We start from the raw sequence: 22,596 nt of genomic DNA on the forward strand, positions 1-22,596 counted from the left end.
AATATGTATAACAGTATGGTGAACTGTGACTAATTTGCCGGTTGATACGTGTGATTCTGTGGATATCATTTTGGTAGTTTGAGTTACGATTTTCTCCCACTGTATTTTGAAAAAATGTATTGCCGTGTAAAAGCTTTTTAAGACGCCCTCTACTTGGAGATTAAGGAAAATTTTTTGAAAATAAGTGATGCTGAAGTTTTGGTTTCATTCCGTCGTAGATGTGTGAACATGCTGAAATTACTATTTTGTTTTCGGTTGAAGAATTAGTTCTAGGCATTGTCATATGTTAGTGGTTACGTAGTTACAATTCAGTTACATTAGAAATCGTTTTACATGTTAAGAATTTCAAGTAATATTTATCATTTTCGATCGTTAAGGGAATTTATTGGATTGTGTTAATTGAGGTTAAGTTATACGATTTTTTTTGTACATTAAATGGAGAAAATGAGTGAGTATAATTCAGTTTTTGTCAACATATTTACAATTTTAGTTTGTATTGTCATATTTTGTGGTTTTCGTTGAAGACAAGTGAAAAATTGTTTTTGAATCGCATTTTGCCCGTTAAGTAAAAGGATGCATGCAAATGTTTGGTTAACTGTACTCTAACCCCTTTTAGGTGAAATGAATGTTAAGTAATTTGATTGTAACAAGTCTAAGATTTAAACTTTTTTTGAAGTAAGTTTTATGCTGCTTCAAGGAAGCCTTCCAGCATTGTCTGAAATGGCCAAGGGTAACCTTGATTAGAAAAGTATCACAGATAAAGATTTTATGAATAGAATCAGGGATACTGTCGTAGAATGTTTTAAACCCTAACATCCCAACCTATGTAGCAGAATGTTAGCCATCTTTGTCATTTTTTTGGAAAGACCTGGGGTTTAGATTAGTCATTTTTCTTAACACTGAAAATGTTATCTCCCGTAAGAAGTTATAATTGGCATTAGCCTGTGGTTGCTAGAAGAAAAAATATTTACCCATATGAAATGGTAGTGTTGCTATTATAGTAGAGTAATAAATCAAATCCATCAATCTCCATGGTAGAGTGGTAGTGTCCCAGCCTTTCATCCGAAGGTCCTGGGTTCATATCTTGGTCAGGCAGTTTTCATTCTCATAGGGCAAAGTGACCACAAAGTAATCTGTGTTCGTCGCCTCAACAAAAAAAAAATTAGTACAGAATAAAATTAAAGAATTGAAGGGTTTGATTATAAAATAGGCCTATTTAAGTTTGTATTTATATAATTACATTACATTAATGGATAGAGATCATAGACATTTAATACTTTATTTATTTAGAAAGAATTAGTTAAAAACTAGATCTTGATTTATTTATAACTTTTTATTTAAGCAGGAAATAGAATTGCACAACATTCAAATTTGCAAACTGTAATCATGAATAAATTTAATTGTATATTAAAATAGTCTCTGTATTAGTGTTCTAAAATCACATATAAAATCTGTTGATTCTTATTACATAAAATGTTTTCAGATTTATTTACAAAGCAAATGTTATTTTTGTAGAAGTTGTTAATGGTGCTATAATTAGCTATTATATTTATTGGCAATAAAAAGTAAAATCTGGGATTATGCTACTTTATTTAAGGCAATAGGAAACAGAAAGTAATGAAAATTTTGCATTCATTCCTGAATTTTGCATTCAGTAGTCTTGTTAGTGTTAGAATTTCTTTTAGGTAGGGTTACCAGATTGCAAAAGTAAAAAAAAGAGTACATTTTGCAATGATTCAAGGAAAAATGGCCAGATAATGACAAAATAATAACATTAGTTATTATTATTATTCAATAATTCAAATTGTTAGGTAAAGAACTCATAGTCAAGCTTACCATAATTATTTGAAGTGTTAATTTTTTATAATTAATCATATCTTAAAAGTTACTTATATTTTGATGAACTTCTGATGTTCTTAATTAGTTCCTTTTCCTTCATGCAATGTTCTTAAAACTAGGTGCAACTGAAGCCTTTAAAATTAAACTGGTTCAACAATAAATTTTTCATTGAATCCACTAACAATTATTTCTTTCCGGTATCGATTTTGTTTTCATTAAGCTAAAAATCTTTCAACATTGATTTTATGTGCAGGTGTAGCATCATAAACCCACCGGGTTGGTCTAGTGGTTAATGCGTCTTCCCAAATCAGCTGATTTGGAAGTCGAAAGTTACAGCGTTCAAGTCCTAGTAAAGCCAGATATTTTTACATGGATTTGAATACTAGATCGTGGATACCGGTGTTCTTTGGTGGTTGGGTTTCAATTAACCACACATCTCAGGAATGGTCGAACTGAGAATGTACAAGACTAACACTTCATTTACACTCATACATATCATCCTCTGAAGAATTATCTAAACGGTAGTTACTGGAGGCTAAACAGGAAAAAGAAGAAGGTGTAGCATCATAAAAAAACTTGTATACCTTGAGAAATTCAGAGCAAGTGAACACTTCACCAACACTGAAATATTACACCCACTAAATAATATTTTTATGAGATAATGCTTCACTGAATTCTGTATCACCCTTCTTTTCTTGGTAAAACGTTTTTCTGATTTGAAAGTTGATGGAATAGAAGGGACTCCCAAATAATAAACTCCTTTCTCCTATATTAATATTACACACTTCTCAATATTAACCCATTGTGGAATTTTATTGATTCCAATCACTGGAAACTATGGAAATGTTGGATCCATATCCAGTTAGTTTCCCAGATACTGCAAACAGTTCTGATATACATACAATAATCGTTTATTTAAACACTGATGTTTATTTTACTTGCTGTTTTTATTAAGCTCCTTTACTTTCGCTGGCAAAAATTTGCCTTCTTCCTTCTTGTTAGTGACCTTTCCAGTGACGTGTGAATAATGTTATTTTCACATTTCATAGCTTAGATTTAATTATGTAATACAAATATTAATGAATGCAGGAACCAGAGGTAGTATTCATTTAAAGTATTTTCAAAAACTAAAGATAACTGGGGAGTGTTCTTGGGATAGAAAATAGGATTTCAGGGGTGGGAACATTTCAAGTAATTGATATCAGGAAACACGAAAAGTTTGAGTGATAAAGAAGTTATGTGTACCTCTAAATCAATAAAAGATGAGTGCATATTGAAGTTTGGACAGTTTATATTGAAAAATAATTAAATATATTCAACACAAGACTCAATATCAGTTGCCAAACCATCTACACTATGCATACACAGTCATTAAGATATGGGCAGAACATCCTATTCCAAATATTGTTTTCTGAAGATAATTTTGAAGATGATGCAAAATATTATAAGTGTTCTTTCTTAGCTTTTCTTTTTAAACTACCAAAATTACTATTGCAGTTAAGTACTAGTAAAGGCTGTACGTTAATTAGACAGTTGAATGTTTTGTAAGGCATTAACTACAACTTTAGAAACTGTATCATTTTTTTCATCTGGATTAGATGTGACATCTAAATGCTTTTATGACTTTCTGTTTTCACATCACAGTAGGATATGTATCCAAATAATGTGGCATATTGTAATAGAAGATATTTTTGTTGCTCTGTGATTGGAACTGTCACTTGCAACACCCAAGATATTTCATTTTCTGACTACTGGACTCACCTGTTAGCATTTTCAAGGAATTAGGGGTCAACAAGTTATTCACTGTAGGTTCTGTTTTTGTTCTAGCCAATGAAATGTGACTGGCTATTGAGGAATCGCTAAAAATTCACTTAAATAATTTCATGGTCGGACACTGTATGGAAACCCAGTGGAGCCTCTACTGCCTATGCCCTATTTTCTTCTGCCGTAATTTATTACACAAAGTATTTGACTACATTTCTAGACGAATCAGTACTACCCTTCCGTGTGACTCAGGGTGTTATTTTGCAAATGACTATGTAATACAACTGTGAGCATCTGCCGGATCCCCAGCCATATTGGAATTTCAGGCAATGAGTGCGCTGATAGTGTGGCAGAAGAGGCTTGTTTGCAGCCTCCTTTCACTTATCACGTGTTTTCAAACGATCTTGTCTGTTATTTGAAGAGGGTGGGTTCATTGATGAGTTGCAAAAGATTGGGGTACTACATTAACAATAAACCTCATCAAGTTGAAAACACTGTGTTGCTATCATTTAAAAACACTGAAGCTCCTCGTGCAGAAATAACCGTCGAGAGGAGGTTATTATTTGTCATTTAAGATTAGGAAACATTAGGCTCACTCATGGATATCTGATGACACGAACAGATGCACCTCTTTGTGCTCTGTGCGACTGCCAACTAACAGTGCACCTATCCTTGTGGGTTGCATCTGTTATGCTGTATTGCACTGCAAGTTTAAACTAGGGGCTAACACGCAAACTGTGGGATAATGAAATGATGTTAGATAATCTTTTACGTTTTATTAGGGGCGTCCGTTTATATTCAAATATTTGAGTTTACTGTAGTGTGTTTCACCTCCTTATGCCATTTGCCATATAGCAGATGGTAATTTCATTATTTTAATTGAGATTAATAATGTTATGTATCCTTGTGTTTTTATTTCACTTTTACCATATGTTACAGAAGTTTTCCTTTTTTAAATGTATTTTTACGTTGCTGTGTTTTAATTTTTAATTTATTTATTTTCAACAAATATATCGTTATTAATATAGTAGGCGAACTAGTGCTGTAGTTAGTTAGTTCTTAGATGGCGTCACTGGAATTCTATATTGAAATAAGTAAATAAATGAAATTATAAATATAGTCTAACCAAACTTAACGTACATTCACTTTGCCTGCTAACCTTGACTGGCGAATGTAGGTTAAGTTTGTTTAGATTTTATTTATTCATTTATTTTCATATTTCAATGTAGCATTTCAGTGGCGCCACCAATATTTCATGCCCGGGCAATGATAATGCAAAAGCGTTTTTCTTGTTTTGTTCAACCCTTCAAAATTTATACACAGTATGAAAAAGAGTACAAAAGAGTCCTTTACTAAAAATAGAGGGAGTTCTATGGTAATTATTATAGCCAGTGGAAATTATTTACTAAAAATAAAGTGCATGCGCTAAAATAACACAGGTCTGGTAATTTAGTGTTACTAAGTAAAAATAATGTAGTTTTACTAAGTAAGTTGGTAACTTAGGTTACAAAGGTCAGGTTTTCAGGACCTTAATTGTCAGTACATGATTTACAGTATTAATTTTCGTTTAATTACTAGTCTGAGAAGGTTTGTAAAGAATTTTAGAGAGAAATAATTTCCAAGACAGAAATAGAATCCCCCTTCATCTTATAACCATTTTCTCAGAATTTTCAATGACAAGGTACTCAGAACTGCTTTGTTTCTGAATTCACCCTGTAATGTGCCTAAAAAAGGTACTTGAAAATTATTGTGGGTTCCATAATTAAACAATTAAACTTGCCGAGGTAACAAACCATATATATATATTATTATTATTATGCTTTTACGGCCAACATGGGACCACTTAAGTCAATTTTAGTTGGATCTTTTCTGAGAAAAGCGTGTTATTTTATCTTCTGAGCTGCCCAGTATTTCTTCATCCGTTCAGATCTTGCTTTCTTTTCTTCATCCGTAAACACCCTTTTCGTTGTATTTTGTGGTTTGTCTGTCTTTTGTTTAAATCTAATGCTTTTGTCTTTTAGCTTTATAATTTTTCCAGTTTTATTCTGTAGGTCAGTCAGGGAAATTCCCAATTCTTTCATATCTTCTCTAATTTCTTTGATCCATCCTACTTCTAGCTTTTGGAACCAGAGCTTTTCAATTATATTTCTTGACAGTCTTGTTTCCGGTGTCCTTATGAGATGACCAAAGAAAGAGATTCTTTTTTTCCGCATAGTATCAATGGTGGCCAATCCACCATTGGCCTTCTTTTTGGTGTTTTTTGTTGATACACGTTCTGAAAATTCTCCTCTCTATTTTCAGAATTTTTTCAATTCGGTTTTTCTGAGTGATTTTGAAAAGGGTCTCGCTTCCGTAGGTGACTTCTGGCTGAACTACAGTTTTATAATGTTCAAGTTTTGTTTTAGCAGAAAGGCATTTTTGTTATATGTTGACCAAGTTAATTTTTGGGATTTAATCATTTTATTTGTCCTGTTTTGCTATGTCACTTTTTCATTTAAATTATAAGTTATTATTTCCCCTAGATATTTAAATTGTCTTACTATTTTAATTTTATGATTGTTTACCGTAATGTGCTCTATTACCAGAGGATCTATGGCCATTAGTTCAGTTTTTTCGAAAGAGATATGAAGCCCTATCTTTTGTGCTAGGTTTTGAAGGCTCATGATTTGTATTTTGGCTTCTTGAATATTATTTGCTAAAAGAGCGAGGTCATCTGCAAATCCTAGGCAATTAAGTGTGATGGAGTTTTTCTTAGTACCCATTTTTATATTTTTGGGATTTATTTCATACATATATATATATATATAAATAACTTTTAATTTTTTTTGGGTTGTTTCAGAAAAAAAAAGTCAAACATGTAAAAATTATGTCAGCATAGACCATGGTCTAACATTATTTTTTTTTCTGTACAACACCAAGGCTGTCACATTTGACCATTTAGTTATCAGGAGTAAAATAATGAGCAAAAGCCATGGCATCATTTATTATAAAAAGCATTATATTATAAAGGGCCCTCTTGTCTTGCCACAGCAGACTACTGATACCACATGCAATCCTTTGTGAAGGGAATGTATTGCACCCTCCAAAAACTAGGGCCCCATCAGATGCATTCCTACAAGACTGAAAGGCACTAGCACCAAAAGGCCTTGAGTGGACAGACTGAAAGGGAATCGCGTTGGGAGATAGACATAAATATCTTGCTGATGACCCACGCAATAACCCAACTAAAAATATTTCAAAACCCGATCTACAAAGGACCAAATGCAGTCCCCAACTCCATCCACCTTAAAATAAAAACAAAACATATAACTGCCACTAAAAATTTTGCCTAGAAAGACCCAGCAACAAGGGACTGACATTCAAGCTCTGTGATAAATATCGATGTAAAATATCCCCCAGTACCTTTATTCTGTTCTGTCTTGCCACCAAAGACAATTGCTAACCTTAATCCAGGCAATTCATTATTTGGTTGACCAAGAATGTTATATCAATGTAGCCAAATAAAAGAATTTTAACGGGCGTTTCAGTTCTCTGCTTCCTCCTCTTTACGTAATAATAGGGTCTTCTAACTAACAATTCAGTAAGGGCTTGTCATTTTTTGACTTGGTTTTTCATGGAATTTTCTATATTTCGTATTACTGTAAAATTACAGAAATATGAATAATCTTTTCATCTCTGACCTGTATTTCTTAGATTCAGGAGTTGAAATTTGGGAAATTGTAAAATATATTTTTTAATATATGCAGTGAGCATTAAAGAAATTAAAATATTTCTTGTTTGGTGAAAAACAACAGCATATGTAAAATACTATGTGTGTGTGTATATATATATGTATACAAGTTTCATATAATGCATGAGATCAACTTTTCTTTTTGTAATTTAGTTTTTTGATTTGAACACAACTTATTTAATACTAAATTTTAATCTGAGCCTTATTTTTTATTCGTATTTTTTAAATTGTTGTTTAAAGTTTGCTTTACAGATTTCTGTTGTAAATTGATTTCTAATGTAATGGACATGAGCATGTTTCCTGTTGATAAAGAAACTAAATAAATAGAAAGAGTTGAAAAACCATTATTATTATTATTTTTTTTTTTTGAAACTAGATGTGCATTTTGCAAGGTAAAAAAGATCTTAAAAATCATAACTTCACTGATACCATACCTAATTGTTGGAAATTTACCTGTGCCCTCAGCTATGTCATAAAGCTAATCTAAACCATGGCGAGAGCTGACACATCTATAATTGATTTATCAGAACATTAATTCTAATTTTTGATGTTAGGGTAAACTAAAAAAAAAGATTGAAATCTAGAATAAAGAAAGTTTGACTTATTGTAATTACAAAAGCCAGAGAAATCATTATAAATACTGTAGCCCAAAAGTGCTTGAAAACTGGTCATAAATTAATTTTGTATTTATATGTTAATTGCTGGTATCATGACCTGATAATTAGTTACGAGTCACAAAAAAAAAAAATGGTAGCCATTCAAGCATAACAAGCATTTTATGTCAGTTTTCCAATAAAAATGAGGAGTTAAGTGGTTTCGATTGCCATGGCTCACTTAGCTAAATATACTGTTGCATATAATTACTCCAAAATCTACTGAAATTCAGGTGATATTTACCTCATTCAGGTGACATCTTCACTCTTTCAACAGGACTGCCTGTGTGTAGAACATCATTAATTTCAGAGAATTTAGGTTCTATTAATTTAGGTTCCATTTTGGAGGTTCAAAATGGTCCCTCAATCGGTATATCACACAGTTTCTCTCCGGAAATGGTGCCTTTCAGGCGAGTTTGGATAGGTTTCATTTGGTAGATTCAAGTCAATGCCTGGATTGTGGGACTACAGTGGAACACGTCCTTTACGTCTGTCCCCGATACGAGGTCGAACGTAGGCCTTCCGTGTTAAGGTTTCCCTTGATCTGAATTCATAGGAGAATACGCTCATTTCTGGATCTCCGTATTAACTGGATAATCCACGAGGAGTGATCTATAGTGGCTGGTTTTCTTTGCGCCCTTGCGGTGTTTAAGTCTGCAGAGAGAGTTTAATTGAGGTATTTGATCGTGGTAGTATCTGGCTAGGGTCCCGTTCTAGGCATTGGATTGGTAGGAGGTAAAAGCATTGGCATGTTGCCACGATTATATTGATATTCATTCGATTTGGGACTCCCGCTGGTGGGGATGGCCACGCTGCCGGGGTATAATAGGCCGTGTTACCTATAGCGTGGCTTGTTCCGCCGGTGGCTGTCTTTATTGTGACTTGGTAATACCACGCGAGACTTCATGATGGGACCGGGTGTAGGTGCAGGGTTTGTGTCCCCCCCGGCTTCTGCGCGGACCGGTATGAGGTTACGTTCCCCTTGTTAGGTGATTTAAATTAGTCGATTTATTTGGGGTAAAAAAATTCCTGAATTTCTATGTTACGTAAAACATAATTTTGATTGGTATGAGTGTAGCACTGATTTAACTTTTAACTCGTTCGTTTTCTGAGGCATTCACAGTCACGAATGGTGCTGTCAAATTTGGACTAGGCGCGGGGTTCGAGGTTTCGGTCAGTTAGTTTGAGGGAATCATGTTAGGTTGGATGTGAAGATGTCCGTTTGAGGCCTACGAGAAGGCAAAATTGATTTGTATTTTTTCTGATGCAAATGTCTACCGAGGCATTTACATCGGTGGCATCCCGACCGAGGTCTGGCTGATGACTGAGACATAATCAGAGGGTCTAAATACAACTTTCGATAAAGCCTCTCAGGGCTCGGAACGGAGGGGGCGGTGTGGCGATTGGTAACGTCACAAGGTGGGTGTCTTCCCCCTACAGGGTTGGGATGTTCGACCTAATCTGAAAACGACATCGGACCCGTCTGACACAAATTCTCGTCTGTGTTTCATCGCGCTCTATGTGTTGTAGTAATTGACGCGTGTCGCTGTAAGCTGGTCGGACCGAAGATATCTTAATTTCGTCGTGGTCTCCAATCACGTAGGCCTCTGCATCTCTTATCTCCCCTTCGGTTGTATCACGGTCCAACTCTTTCAGGTGGACCATGGTCCTGCGAGTACCTCTCGTTTTGAGATAATTTGTAGCTCCGCAGCTCTGTCTCAGAACTGTTTTTAGGCCTTCCGTGTTAAGGTTTCCCTTGATCTGAATTCATAGTTCGTCATTTCCGCCCTTACGCAATGCCAGTACTTCGCCTGTTTCCTGTCTAGTGACCGACTGTTTTACTGTACGGAGGACGTCAGCTTATGATCTACCCACAGTTTTTACTACTAGTATGCTGTTGTCAGTTATATCACAATTCCCCTCCCGAGGGAGAAGAAAACCCGCCTCGCAGCATGTCTGGTCCCTACACCACTCCCTCCGTTCCTAGCCATGAGTGGCTTAATTGCAGGACATCTTGCCCTCAAAATGGTCACATTCCGCAGTCATCAGTCCGGCCTCGTGAGATGCCACCGATGCAGATGCCCCAAGAGACATCCACACTAGTAAATTCCGCCCTAGTCAAGTTTGCCTTCAAAGAAGACATTAGACACCTAAATTTACCACATAGCCCTTAGAAACCAAGCTAAAATCCTACACGGGGAAGATCAAAGACTCCGCGCCTAACTGAAAATTCTATAAATTCCACCTACTACCGTAAGTACCCACTTTACGAGCGATTACAATAAATGTTTATGCCACGACAGCATAACAAATTCAGCCAAAATTTCATTACCACGACGGCTTATCGTTATAATTAATGATTGGATTGGTACAGAGAGAATAAAATGTCGCAGAGTATTAGTACGGAAATGGGCATACGGGTGCCAAATCCGTAGCCAAGATGGCGGACTGTCCGCCATCTTGGAATGACGTCATGAAATCAAAATGGCAGTGGTCGGCCATCTTGGATTGTGACGTCAGTGGCGCTTGTAGCCTGTCATTGTTAGCAAATTGATTTTTTTTGTGTTAGTGTTGCCAACCTGGTTATATATTTTGTATTAAATTATTGAAGTAATATTTCAAAGGTTGGTAGCACTGTTGAACAGCTGTTGTGTAGCGGTCGGTTTGAATTAAATAAATAAATAATATTTAATGTGAAAAAAACCTGGCCGGTTTGGACTCGAACCGTGTCATGATGGGACGAGACTGACTAACGCTTTAAACCAATTCGCTATAGCTGCTCCCTGATGTATATATATACATCGGCTCCCTGAAAAATGTATATAAGTTGCGGGGGAGAAAAATGAAATATATTATAAATGTGTGTGTGTGTGTGAATAAAAATTTAGACGTATCTCGAGGATAATCCTGGTCGTCGTGGCCGTTGCACAGGGAGGCGTCACCGCCATTCCAGGGCCCCGACGTGGCTCGTGCACCAGGAGGCGGCGGCCGTGGCTGCGTGTGTGTTCGCATGCGTGCGTTGACGTAGCGGCGCGGGTTGTTGACTGTGCGATGTGTGGCGTGCGACTGAAGAAGAACAGCTGACGAATATGGCCGAAGGTTGAGCGTCTTATTTTGAACGGCCGTTACAGTGGTAGGCGCGAAAGCGCCACACCCTACCGACCAATCGCAGCGCCGGATTCAAAACTAACTATCGAGATATTCTTGCAACTGACTGTGAATTTCATCATAGGTCGCGTTATACGTGAACACCACTCTAACCGTATTGAAACGATCTAAATCAAGTCGTACTCAAAGCGTGCGGGAACGCCGCGTTTACAATTTTAATCAGATGTCGCAACGTCCTTACACGACGATAGTAGAAATAATGAACTAACCACACCGATGCAGCTATATCAACATCCATCTTGAAACTGTACCTATTTACCAGTTGCATTTCCACATCAGCAACCACGGCGCGTTGAGATTTTTTTTTTACATGAGTGAAATATCTCTCCTAGCGACCTACTATAAAACACTGGAACTGGTTTTTATATAGTTTTTCTATTTTATTTTTTTTCTTGCGAATGATTGTATGTGATCCACAAAGCAAGCATAAATAATATTCCCGGCATTAAGCCAAGATGGAAGGCTTAATGCTAAGGGTTGCCTGTAGCTTCCTCCGTGCGTGTTTATAAAGTTATTCAGTCCAGTACCATGATTTTGTTTCAGTAAATATAAAGCAAGTCGCAGTCTGTTGGTTAGATCTTTCAAGTTTCCCGGAGGAGGGTCTTCCTTTTCCGTAGACCACTGCTTTCTCTTTTTCTTCCATTGTCTTTTTACCAGGTTTGTGTTTTTCTGGTCCAGCCGAAGTTGTAGGGGGTGATTCTTCCTCCTCCATCATGCTTTTTGTTCCAGTAGCCACCAGTGAAGTTTTAAAAATTTTTCACTATTATCAAAGTAATAAACCTCGAATTCCTGATACCCCACACGATGGGATTCAGTATTCAAAAAAAGGGGGTTGTGGTGGGTAGGTAAAATGTATGAAGCAGAAGAAAATAATTGAGAGGGGGTCACTGGAAGGGGAAGGGAGTTATTAAGAAAAAAGTGTTCCCCTTATAAGACTGTCTAAGAACTTAGAAAAATATTCGTTACTCACTAGATCAGTAGAAGAAAAATTTCCTAAGTACTTGTTTACTCGATCCAGTTGCCTGTTAAGTCTTGTAAGTGGAACAGCCACTCAAATGTAGTCGATGACAGTAAAAACGTAATAAAAAGTTGTCCATTATCCGTTAGTCGTAGTTTTCTTTAAAACACGTTCTCAAATATTTCTACCAACAATTCTAATAGTCCAAGCCGGAATAACACACCGTTAAACCAACCAAAAACTCAATAAACATGGAGCAAATTAACAACACGTACGAGTGTTCTTACTCAACTTAAAAATTCACTAGGCTCTCCTAATTAAATTTTAGTTAGGTTTAAATTTACATGCGAATTAAATTTTTCAAAATGCATTTGAAAATTTGAGTGCTTCTCTTTGTATATGATTAAATTTTTTAGTATCTACAGACTTTATTTCAGGCTCTACACAATTTGGAAAATCGCAATTTTTTTTTAAATTCTGGATTCCAAAATTATTGTAAAAACTGTCCGGCCGATTTTGTTGAAATTTGGCGTGTTGCTTTATCATATAAAAAAGTTAATTGAGGCAAACTCTGAAGGTCCTATGTATAGTATAAGTAGTCGAAAAGAATTCCCAAAAATTCTTGATTTTCTCATTTTTTGACAGTTATATCTATTTATTTTTGCATCAATAATAACTTATTTTTCGATCTGCAACCGAGGATATTGTGTGTAAAATTTAACAAAACTTTTTTCTCTCTCGATCTTTTCTCTAAAATGAAGAGTTATCCGGTTATCAAGGGAAGTAGAATAAAAATGGATATTTTACGATTTTTTTTTTACATTTTATTTAATAAAAATTTAAACACCTTTTTCAACTGGCGCATAACGAAATAATCATTTCTGATGATATTCCAGAGACATTAAAGCAAAAGTTAGCGGTCATAGAAAAAGTCCAATCCAAAACAGATACCGCCTGGACTATACTGGATTTATTAGGTTTGCTTGGCATTCAGTCGCCCTAAAGCATAAGACCGAATGTCTGTGCCACAAACGGCTACTGAGCCTCGAAACAGGTTGGCGACCAGTATCCTTAACTACCTCCTAAAGCTAACCTAAAAGCCTGGTACCATACACCATTTGCCTACGTGTCCTACCGCCCACTTGTCATATATCACTAAAATCGGTAGGTGCACCCCGTCAACTACTAAAACATATATTACTATCAACAATTAAATTTATCTCGTCAAAGACAGAAATTCGCTGCCACGCCTAGGCTGCCGAATGCCAGCAAGTACCTGTCCACCATTAAAGCGCTTCAAGCCTTAATGTGGCTGGTAGCCAGCCGTATCTTTCGGTTAGCTTTCTACAGCAGAGCGATAGGAGTCTTTTCCTTAGTCAAACCGCTGATGTCGGTTGAACAAAGCAACCGCATCAAGGAACTATCACACGGTCCGACAATGCGGCTCTCGCCACATTGACTCGACGCTTGTGAGTGGCCAGTTTTCCCCTTGATCTCTAAGTTCCAGGGTGGCCTGAGTTCTGGCCCTCCCAAGATCTGGGTAGTCGAACATCTTGTGTTCGTTCGATTGGACCTCCCCGCAAACGCACAGCTTATCAGCTGCCAGGCGGAACCGAAACAAATATTGGTTTAAATTTACATGGTTGGAGAGCATTCGGGCTTCCGTTGCCCTTAAAAACGAAGGCGAGGCATACCATCACCACAGATCCCGTATAAATCTATACAAGGACCGTCCCTTAGTCGTGGCGTTCCATTTTTGCTGCCATGCTTCCATCGCAAGGCTGTAAAGCCTCCTCCGCGGGCAGGAGATGGGCAACTGTTCGAAATTTAGATCGTGCATTGAGATCACCTTTCCGCTCCGGTACAGGCCCGGCTCAAAACCGCATCCCAAATACCTCGGCCTCCTTGCCACTTCGCAATTTCCACATCGCCGCCCGAACTTTCACCATCAAATCGATTGGGAGAGCCTTTCCCAATGCAGTGGTAGCCTTGTAGGAGGTTGTTTTAAAAACACCAGTGCATACAATTAAGGCTCTACGCTGGGCACACCTTAAATTTTGAATACGTGCTCGATTTCTTTCCAACCTATGCGCCCAAACGGACGCAGCGTAAGAGGTCATACTTTCGAAGACACCTTGGTACACCATGTACAAATGACGGCCCGTAATCCATTCGCGCCCTAATCCTTTGCATCACAGAGACGGCGTCCGCCGCTACTTGCCTAATGTGGTTGCTAAACAGCAACATCTCATCAAACAAAACACCTAGGTACTTATGAACTCGAACTCGGCTGATTACACAACTTTTATACTTAATACGGGGGTTACGACTGTATGATAATTTGTCTGTACCCTTGAGAAGCATAAACTTCGTCTTGCACACAGAAATCATTAAATTTTGAATGTTCATCCAGCCCTCTGCAGTTGACAAAGCCGCCTGCAGTCGTGAGTTACCGCAAACTAACAGGAGACACTAACTCATCGGCTAAAGTCTTGGCTGTGACCCCTTCCGGGAATGTCAGTCCCAAAAATTGGTCGAATACCAGGTTCCATAGCAAGGTACTGAGAAAGGAGCCCTGCGGGCTTCCCCTGGTGATGGACTTATACACAACTTGGTGGGCATCCTTAAACAGAGCCGTATACTGGATTTATAATAATTTTATCAAACATGGCCTGTTGGTATGATTATGCAATAAATAATTAAAATATAAAACCCACTTACCAACAATTTTTTAATGCATCCTAGCCCTTTAGGAAACGAATTCAATCTACAGGAACTTTTTTTTTTTTGAACTAAAACTTTGTTGTCATGAGAATTGTTATGTGAAGTGTGTAAAATGTATAAAGGTGGTCATCATGTGTAAAAATTGCATCGACGTTAACATTCTGTCATAATGAATGTCTCCACCATTATGGTAAAATGGGGGGGGGGGGGATTGGTATGGTCAACTCACTCTATAATTATTCTTTAGTACTTGTTTATATAATATATAATTTTCAAATCTTGACCTTTTTTTATACCATTGATATGTTCTTGTATTCTAATTGAGAATGATCGATTGGTTTTGCCAATGTATTTTTAATTCACATTGTAGAATACGAGAACATATCAATGGTATAATAAAAAAAAAAGGTCAAATAGAAAAATCTAATTTCGCTAAGCATATTATAAATAACAACCATAATTTTAACCCAGATAATTTTACTGACATTCTTGATTTTTCAAATAATTTACACATTACCAACAATTTAGAGAAGTACCATATATATATATATATATATATATATATATATATATATATATATACATATCTTAATAATGATAAATTAATAAGTTGTTGATGAAATTTTCATAACTTCCTTGAGATTGTCAGTTTTACTAGTATTATTTTCATCTTCTTCAGTTAAAAGTGGATGTGATGGCAACAATGATCTTCATGACTTAATTATAGTACTCATGGGTACTTTTCTCCAATACAAGTGTATGCAAAGTTAAAAACACATGTTTTTTATGATGCGACTTTATCATTTTTTATCACATTCTGGTCCATTGGCTGAATAAATGCTGTAGTATTAGTTGGCAAGTACATAACCTCAGTGAACACATCCTTTGTGTTAACTTTCAAGTCGTCAACTTCACTAGGATGGCCAGGAGTATTATCCACAAGCAAGAGAGGTTTCTAGGAAGATTGTGTTCTCCTAGATACTCTTTTACAGAAAGAATGAAATGATCTTTGTACCAATCTTTAATACTTTAAACATCATCCACACTCAGGTTTGGTTTGTATATTTAAGTGGAAGTTTATTCATTGTTAGTTCTTAAAACGCCCGAGGTTTTTTAAGTTTAGTTCTTAAAATTCCCAAAATTATTGATCTTAAAACCAATAACCAACAAATCAAGCTTGAGTGTACCTAATAAATTTGAGCATGGCATGAATGTTACATGTTGTTTTGCAACTTTACGATCAGGAGCACACTTTTCTCCTTTATGAAAAGGAGAAAAAGTTTTATTTAATCACACTCTTCAATTATACCCACTCTCATCGGCATTCTAAATTTATTCGGGGGCAAGGTTCGTTGATTTTATTTTATCTTTTAACTCCTCCATAAAAGAAGCTACAGCTGAAGAATCACTTGCATTTCTCCAGTCACACACAAAGGACGAATATTGTACTGTTTCTTAAATTTGTCAAGCCAGAAGATAATTTCTGTTGTCGTTACAAGAGTTACATTTATAACCTGGCATGCTTATAGGCGTATTTATACAATATATAATGTTTGTATTTTTACATACATGTTTTACAGTGCTTATCTGTAACCTGTCACAATAATTTTATCAGGATCCGGATTTTTTTTCAAAATAAGTTTTTCATCTAACTTGTATGCATCATAATATATTTAGTGCCGGATTAGTGGACGTGCTGGACTACTGAGACTCCACTGCACTTATTTTAATTCAACTTACAGTCTTGAAGAATTTAATTTAAGTAAATAACAGTTTGCAATTTAATTACTTTTTAATTGTGAAATTAATCCTATCTTTTATTTAAAAACAGTCCTACAATCATGAATTAAAAATAATTTCCATTAAAATTATTTTAATTAAAAAATATTATTGCTCTCACCTCATATTAAATGTTCCAATTGCCCTCCCTGTTCCTCCATGCAGTTATATAGATACTGCTTGAAAACTTCTTTCACATTATGGAAAATTTTTGGTGAAATCTTTGTACATTTTATCTCAATGCATTCCCTTAATTCATTGAGAGAAGTTGGCTGTGAGCTATAAACAGTTGATTTTAAATGTTCCCACAGTAAGAAATCCAGGGAATTCAGATCAGGTAACCTGGCTAGCTATTTATATTACCGTGTCTATCTGTCCAACTACTTGGAAACTGCTGGTTCAACAAATTTTTCATGAATAAAGATTGTTCATTTGGTCAAAATAAGCTATTTCAGTCAAATTGTTGCAGAGCTGGAATTATCTGTTCGTTCAGCAAGGCATAGTACATATCACCATCTAAGTTTCCATTAATGACAAGTGGTCCAAGAAGTGTGTTACCTATTATTCTAGCACATAAATTTAACTGCTTTAGATGCTGGGTATGACTTGTGATACCACTGAGGGTTTTCTTGGTATCAGTACCTTCTATTATGTTGTTAACAATCCCATATAAATTAATTCAGACTTCATCAGTGAACAATATGTTCTAGCAAGAAATTAGTGTTAATCTCAGTGTTGTTAGTAATTAATGTTAATCTCATTGTAAAAATTTCACTGAATTCTATCAAAAATAATCATCTACCAGAATCATTTGTAAGTTCTTGTACAAATTGAATATGTGTGTATGGTATTTATGTTTTTTTAATACTTTTTGCACTGACCACCTAGATAAATTATTTTGCGCAATCACTTTTGCTGATTTTTTATTATTACCAGAGATTTCTATTAATATTCCTTACTTAATAACTTCATCTATATTAGGTCAGTCAGGCTTTTTGTCATCTGAAATGCTACCAGTGCGTTAAAATATTTCTACAAAACTTTTGATGTCCTGGAATTGTATGATTAGGATGTTGTAAATGATTAGCTGTTCCTTTTCCATTGTATGTTTTTATTTCTATAAGTAAACAATAATATTTCTACTCTCTCTCCAATTGAAAAAAATATGTTTTTTACCAAACAATATCCCACTCTTCACATTTTTTAAGCAGGGAAGTTTTTCAGTTTTTCTATTGATTGGCACTGAGAGTTGTGTTGATACGAGCAGTCTGCTACTTATAGTAAATGTAAAATAAGTTTTTTCTTCAAGGTTTTTTATTTAAAAAGATTGATATGCATATTTCTTTATCTGAACAGTTCTTTGCTTATTGAGAGATTTTGTTTCTGTGACTTTAGTATTGCTAGTGTTCCCTTTTCATTTATAAGTTCCAGCAACTGTTTGTTATATTTTGTAACAATCAAGTATTATATATTCTCTTCCACAGCTATTCAATTACTACCTTCTTGTGAAACGTGAATGGATTAAGACATTCTATTTTGATAAATCTTTTTTTTTTTTAAAGATAATATACTTAATTAAGCTCAAAAACATAAATAAGGGTTCAGAATTTATCTGAACCCTTAGGCACGATAATTCCTGTATTTTACTTCAAATCTCAAATGTGTTAGTTGTAACACTTATGCATTAAAGGTTTTGTGGCATTATGTTCTAAGTTTATTTAAAACTTAAAATTTTTTGTAGGCTTTTGATAACAGATCAGCTAAATTAGCAGGTGGTCACCACATAATTTCTTCTTGTCAGTTATTTGATTTGAAAAATAGCTATTTAAGTCTAAATTGAATAATACATAGTTTTTTAAACTTGAATAGGTAAAATTAAAAATTTATTAACTGATTTATTGTTGAAGATGACTTTTATACTTTTTAAGAGATTTAAATCAACAGAAGTTTATTATTTTCTGTGACAGTGTATTTAGTTGTTTTTTCATAACTATTTTATTTCATAAGACTTTCTAAGGGATGAAGTTTTTTTTTAATAGCAAATAAACAACCCTGACTTAGAATCGGTGTGTTAGATTTTTATAATATGTGTTATGGTATTATTGGGTATCATAATTTTGAAATTGTTTGTAGAAGAAATTTTTTAAAACTTTAGTCGTATACCTTTAATTAGTATATTTATTTCATAATTGTTTGTTGATTTTAAGTCAGTTTTGTAAAGTAATGTTGGTAGAGTTTTTTATAGACTTGCATGAACAGAGTCTTCAATTAAAAGCAGAGGCATTTCTTTATAATTTTCTGATGACATTTGTTTAGATTCATGATTAATTTAAGAATGGCATTTTGGTGAACTATTTTTAATCGAAATATACATAATAAATCTATATTCATAAGTTAGATAATTTTGAGATCCTTAGGAATTATGAGATCTGTTCAAAGAGTAACGAGAATTTTTGTTTTATGGAAAGAATTTTATTTATTCTTCTGCATTAATGTTATCCCCCTCAAAATAATCCCCATTAGATATTATACAATTTTGCCAGCGCTTCTTCCAATTCCCGAACACTTCTGGAAGTCAGTCTTTGGAATAGTGTTTAGCTCTTTTAGTTATTCATAATCTCATCTAAGCTTGTAAAATGACAGACCTTTAAGGTTCGCTTTGTTTTTTGGAATAGAAAAAGTCACACGGGGTCATGTCTGGTGAATATGGCGCCTGGACTATCATTAAAGTGTTGTTTTTGGCTAAAAATTGATGAAAAAGCAATGAAATGTGAGCAGGCGCATTATCGTGGTGCAAAAGCCATGAATTGTTTTGCCACAAATCCGGGCATTTTTTCGGATTGCTTCACACAAATGGCATTGAACTTGTAGCTAAATTGATTGACCTTGTGGCAAGAACTCATGATCCACTGTGCCATTAAAATCGAAGAACACATTGAGCATAACCTTCACATTCGACCATACTTGTCGAGCTTTTTTCGGTCTTTGTGATCCAGAATGCCTCCACCGGGACGATTTAGCCTTAGTTTTGACATCATATCTCTAAACCCATGTTTCATCACCTGTTATGACACGTTTCAGTAGTTCTGCATCATTGTTGACTTCATTTTACCGACTCCTGAGCAACTTCCATTTGCCACTGTTTTTGTTTGAAATTCAATAATTTGGAAAACTTTTGCCATCACATGTTCCATCCCAAAACATCTGAAAAAATGTCATGGAATGAGCCAGTTGATATCCCAACATCATCAGCAACTTCTCTGATTGTGATTTGGCAATCATTCATAATCATTTCTTTCACTTTTTTTAAATTTTCATCGGTTGTTTATGTGCTGGGGCGTCCGAGGCACTTATCATCTTCAACGTCTTCACGAAATTCTTGGAAACGCTTATGCCACTTGTAAATCCTTGCTTTACTCATAGCAAACTCACCAAAAGCTATATTTAAAATTTTTTAAAACATTGCTACATTTTATTCCATTCATATAGCAAAATTTAATAGAAATTCTCTGACCCATTATTTATACAAATAAAAAATCACCGATCATACCAAAACACAAGTTATCCTTTTAACAGGTGACAGCAGATTAATAATCCAATGTGGCTAAAAATGTACAGATACTTTTCAGACATGTTTATTAATACAACAAAAAAAAATCCCAAGAATCGGACTAATACAACCCACGAAATCTAAAAATTCTCTTTACTTTTTGAATACACCTTATAATGCATATAAATTGCGTATTGTTATCATGTGTAGATGTTAATTTGAAGTTAGCATTTATCTTTAGATTTATGCTATTCATGAGCACTCATGTTTTGTTGTTTCTTCCAGGTAATACACAGAATCATAAGCTTGCTGCAGATGACAGTACCAAAAATTCAGATACCTGTGATAATTTTTTTGAAAAAAAGTTAATTACGCCTGACTTGAAACTGCCTGTAGTAATTGGTAACAGAACCGAAGACTGTTCATCAGACACAAATTTGAATAATGTTGATAAGGAGTTTCAGTATGGTTACAAGAAAGTCTGTAATGAAAAACTGGATAATAACGACAGTGAAAAGTTGGATGAGCTTTTTGATATGAATAAGAATGATTCAAATTTTACTTGCAATTCATTACCTGTTGCAACAAATTACAGTTTGAATAATGAGATACATAATGATTCTGATGACTGTAATAAACACTGTAATAGTAATAATAGTAACGTGATTTGTGAAAATGTTAATTCTAATAATGGAATAATCAAATCTGCCTTGATGAATAGTGCTTTGAGTTCGATAACAACATATGGTGATACCTCTTCTGATGATGATTGTGATGATGATGCTGAATGCAATGCTATGTCTCAGAGCCAAGAACCTTGTAATGAAGATGTCAACGAAAGTGATAATGTTATAATAGTTGATCAGCTTCATGATGCCTGTCTTAACACTAACAATATTAATGACAGCCAGGTGGATGAATCTGTTGATTTTAGTAGAAGTGAAACAAATCATGTAGTTAGTTCAAGCAGTAATAATGAATCTACTGCTTTTACAGTAAGTCAGACAGTTTGTTCTGTAGAAGATGATGATGATAGTTCTTCATCATCATCGTCATCAGTATTATCTAACAGCTCATCTTCGCTTGTCTTTTTTGAAAATAGTGATTTTAGGTGAGTAAAGACAACCAACACTAAAAAAACTTTTTTTGTATGAAAGTAGAAAACCATTTTCATTTGTTCGGTTTTGATGCCTTCCTTTGTTTATTCATTCTTTTAACTTCTATAACTATTTTAATATCTTATTTATTACCTTCCCTCTTATACTTCATTATTTCTGTTTTATCCTTATTTATCAGTAGTTTTACCCAGGTTTGCGTAGGTACTGCTCACTGTTCTATTAGCATTTCTGAGTAGGCTCACTAAGTTTTTCACATTAAAATATTGTATAAAACCAAATTTGTTTTAGAGTAAAACATATTTATTATTTTAATTACAGAAATGAAATGCTATTTCAGACATTTCAGTTATGTACTTTCTACAAAAGATGTTAAAACTATCTTTTTGTTATGGAGCAAGAATTAGAAATGTTTATAATTTTTTTTTATTACAAATGCTGAACATTTCATTAGCTTGAGTTTTTGTTTTCTTAATTTTTTTTATTGAATGCATCTTCCTGAACAAGTTGAGAAAAAAAGCATTGTGTTTAAGTAAATATGAGCAACCCTAAAAAATATGATGAAATATTAATTCATTTTGCAAATTTTGTTAAAGTTAGTCAATTTGTTTGTACATATAATTAAATGTAAAAATATATTTAGCTAATGGAAGATTTTACTGTGCTGCCTCAAATGAAGTGAATATGGTCATAGATTAACTATGTTATCTGCCTCTGAAAGAAAGAAAGAATAGAGGATGATGAAACAGGGGAGAACTAATAACACATAAAGGAATTGAGCATTGTGTGTTTTAAGCCTATTCATACTTGGGATAAATTAATAATTGCATTAGAAAAATAATTAAAAATAAAAGGTTAACTTGGCTAAATAAAAATATTAAGTACAACAGCCTCTTAGGAAATGTAAAAAGGTGTGCAAAAAAGCTATAAAAGCCAGTTGATGCCTTTCTCTGCTTAAATTTAAAATAAAGATTGAGCTTGTGCTTTGCCCTTTATAATTAAATTATCTCAAATAAATAATAATTATAAGATATTAGTAAGAAAAAAGTATTAAAATCTATTGAAAATAAGTCTTAGGTAAAAGTTTCAGCTGATAACCCACTGCAACAACTGTAAGACTAAGCAACACTTATACTTCTGTATATTTATATATTTGAACATTTTTTTTGTATGTGATATGTCTTTTATGTGAAATGTTTTTTACTTATCTATTATTTGGGTACATATTAATATCTGTCACAGTAGTAAGAAAATGCCTTGTCACTGAATTCCATAATCAAATATAGCATCACTTTTGTAATCCATAGTTTGTTCTG

General features: G+C 34.5%; 1 protein-coding gene across 1 annotated transcript in view; it reads left to right on the forward strand.

Annotated features, from left to right (window-relative positions):
- The first annotated feature begins 24 nt into the window (after positions 1-24).
- Positions 25-22,596, forward strand: part of LOC142332212 (uncharacterized) — a 51,356-nt gene continuing 28,784 nt past the window's right edge. Inside the window, exons 1-2 of the mRNA XM_075378536.1 lie at positions 25-448; positions 20,451-21,276. Of these exons, the coding sequence (XP_075234651.1) occupies positions 436-448; positions 20,451-21,276 (839 nt within the window). The 5' untranslated portion in view covers positions 25-435. The remainder of the gene's footprint in view (positions 449-20,450; positions 21,277-22,596) is intronic.

This window comes from Lycorma delicatula, chromosome 1 (assembly GCF_047948215.1).
Source record: "Lycorma delicatula isolate Av1 chromosome 1, ASM4794821v1, whole genome shotgun sequence".
In the NCBI taxonomy this organism is placed as follows: domain Eukaryota; kingdom Metazoa; phylum Arthropoda; class Insecta; order Hemiptera; family Fulgoridae; genus Lycorma; species Lycorma delicatula.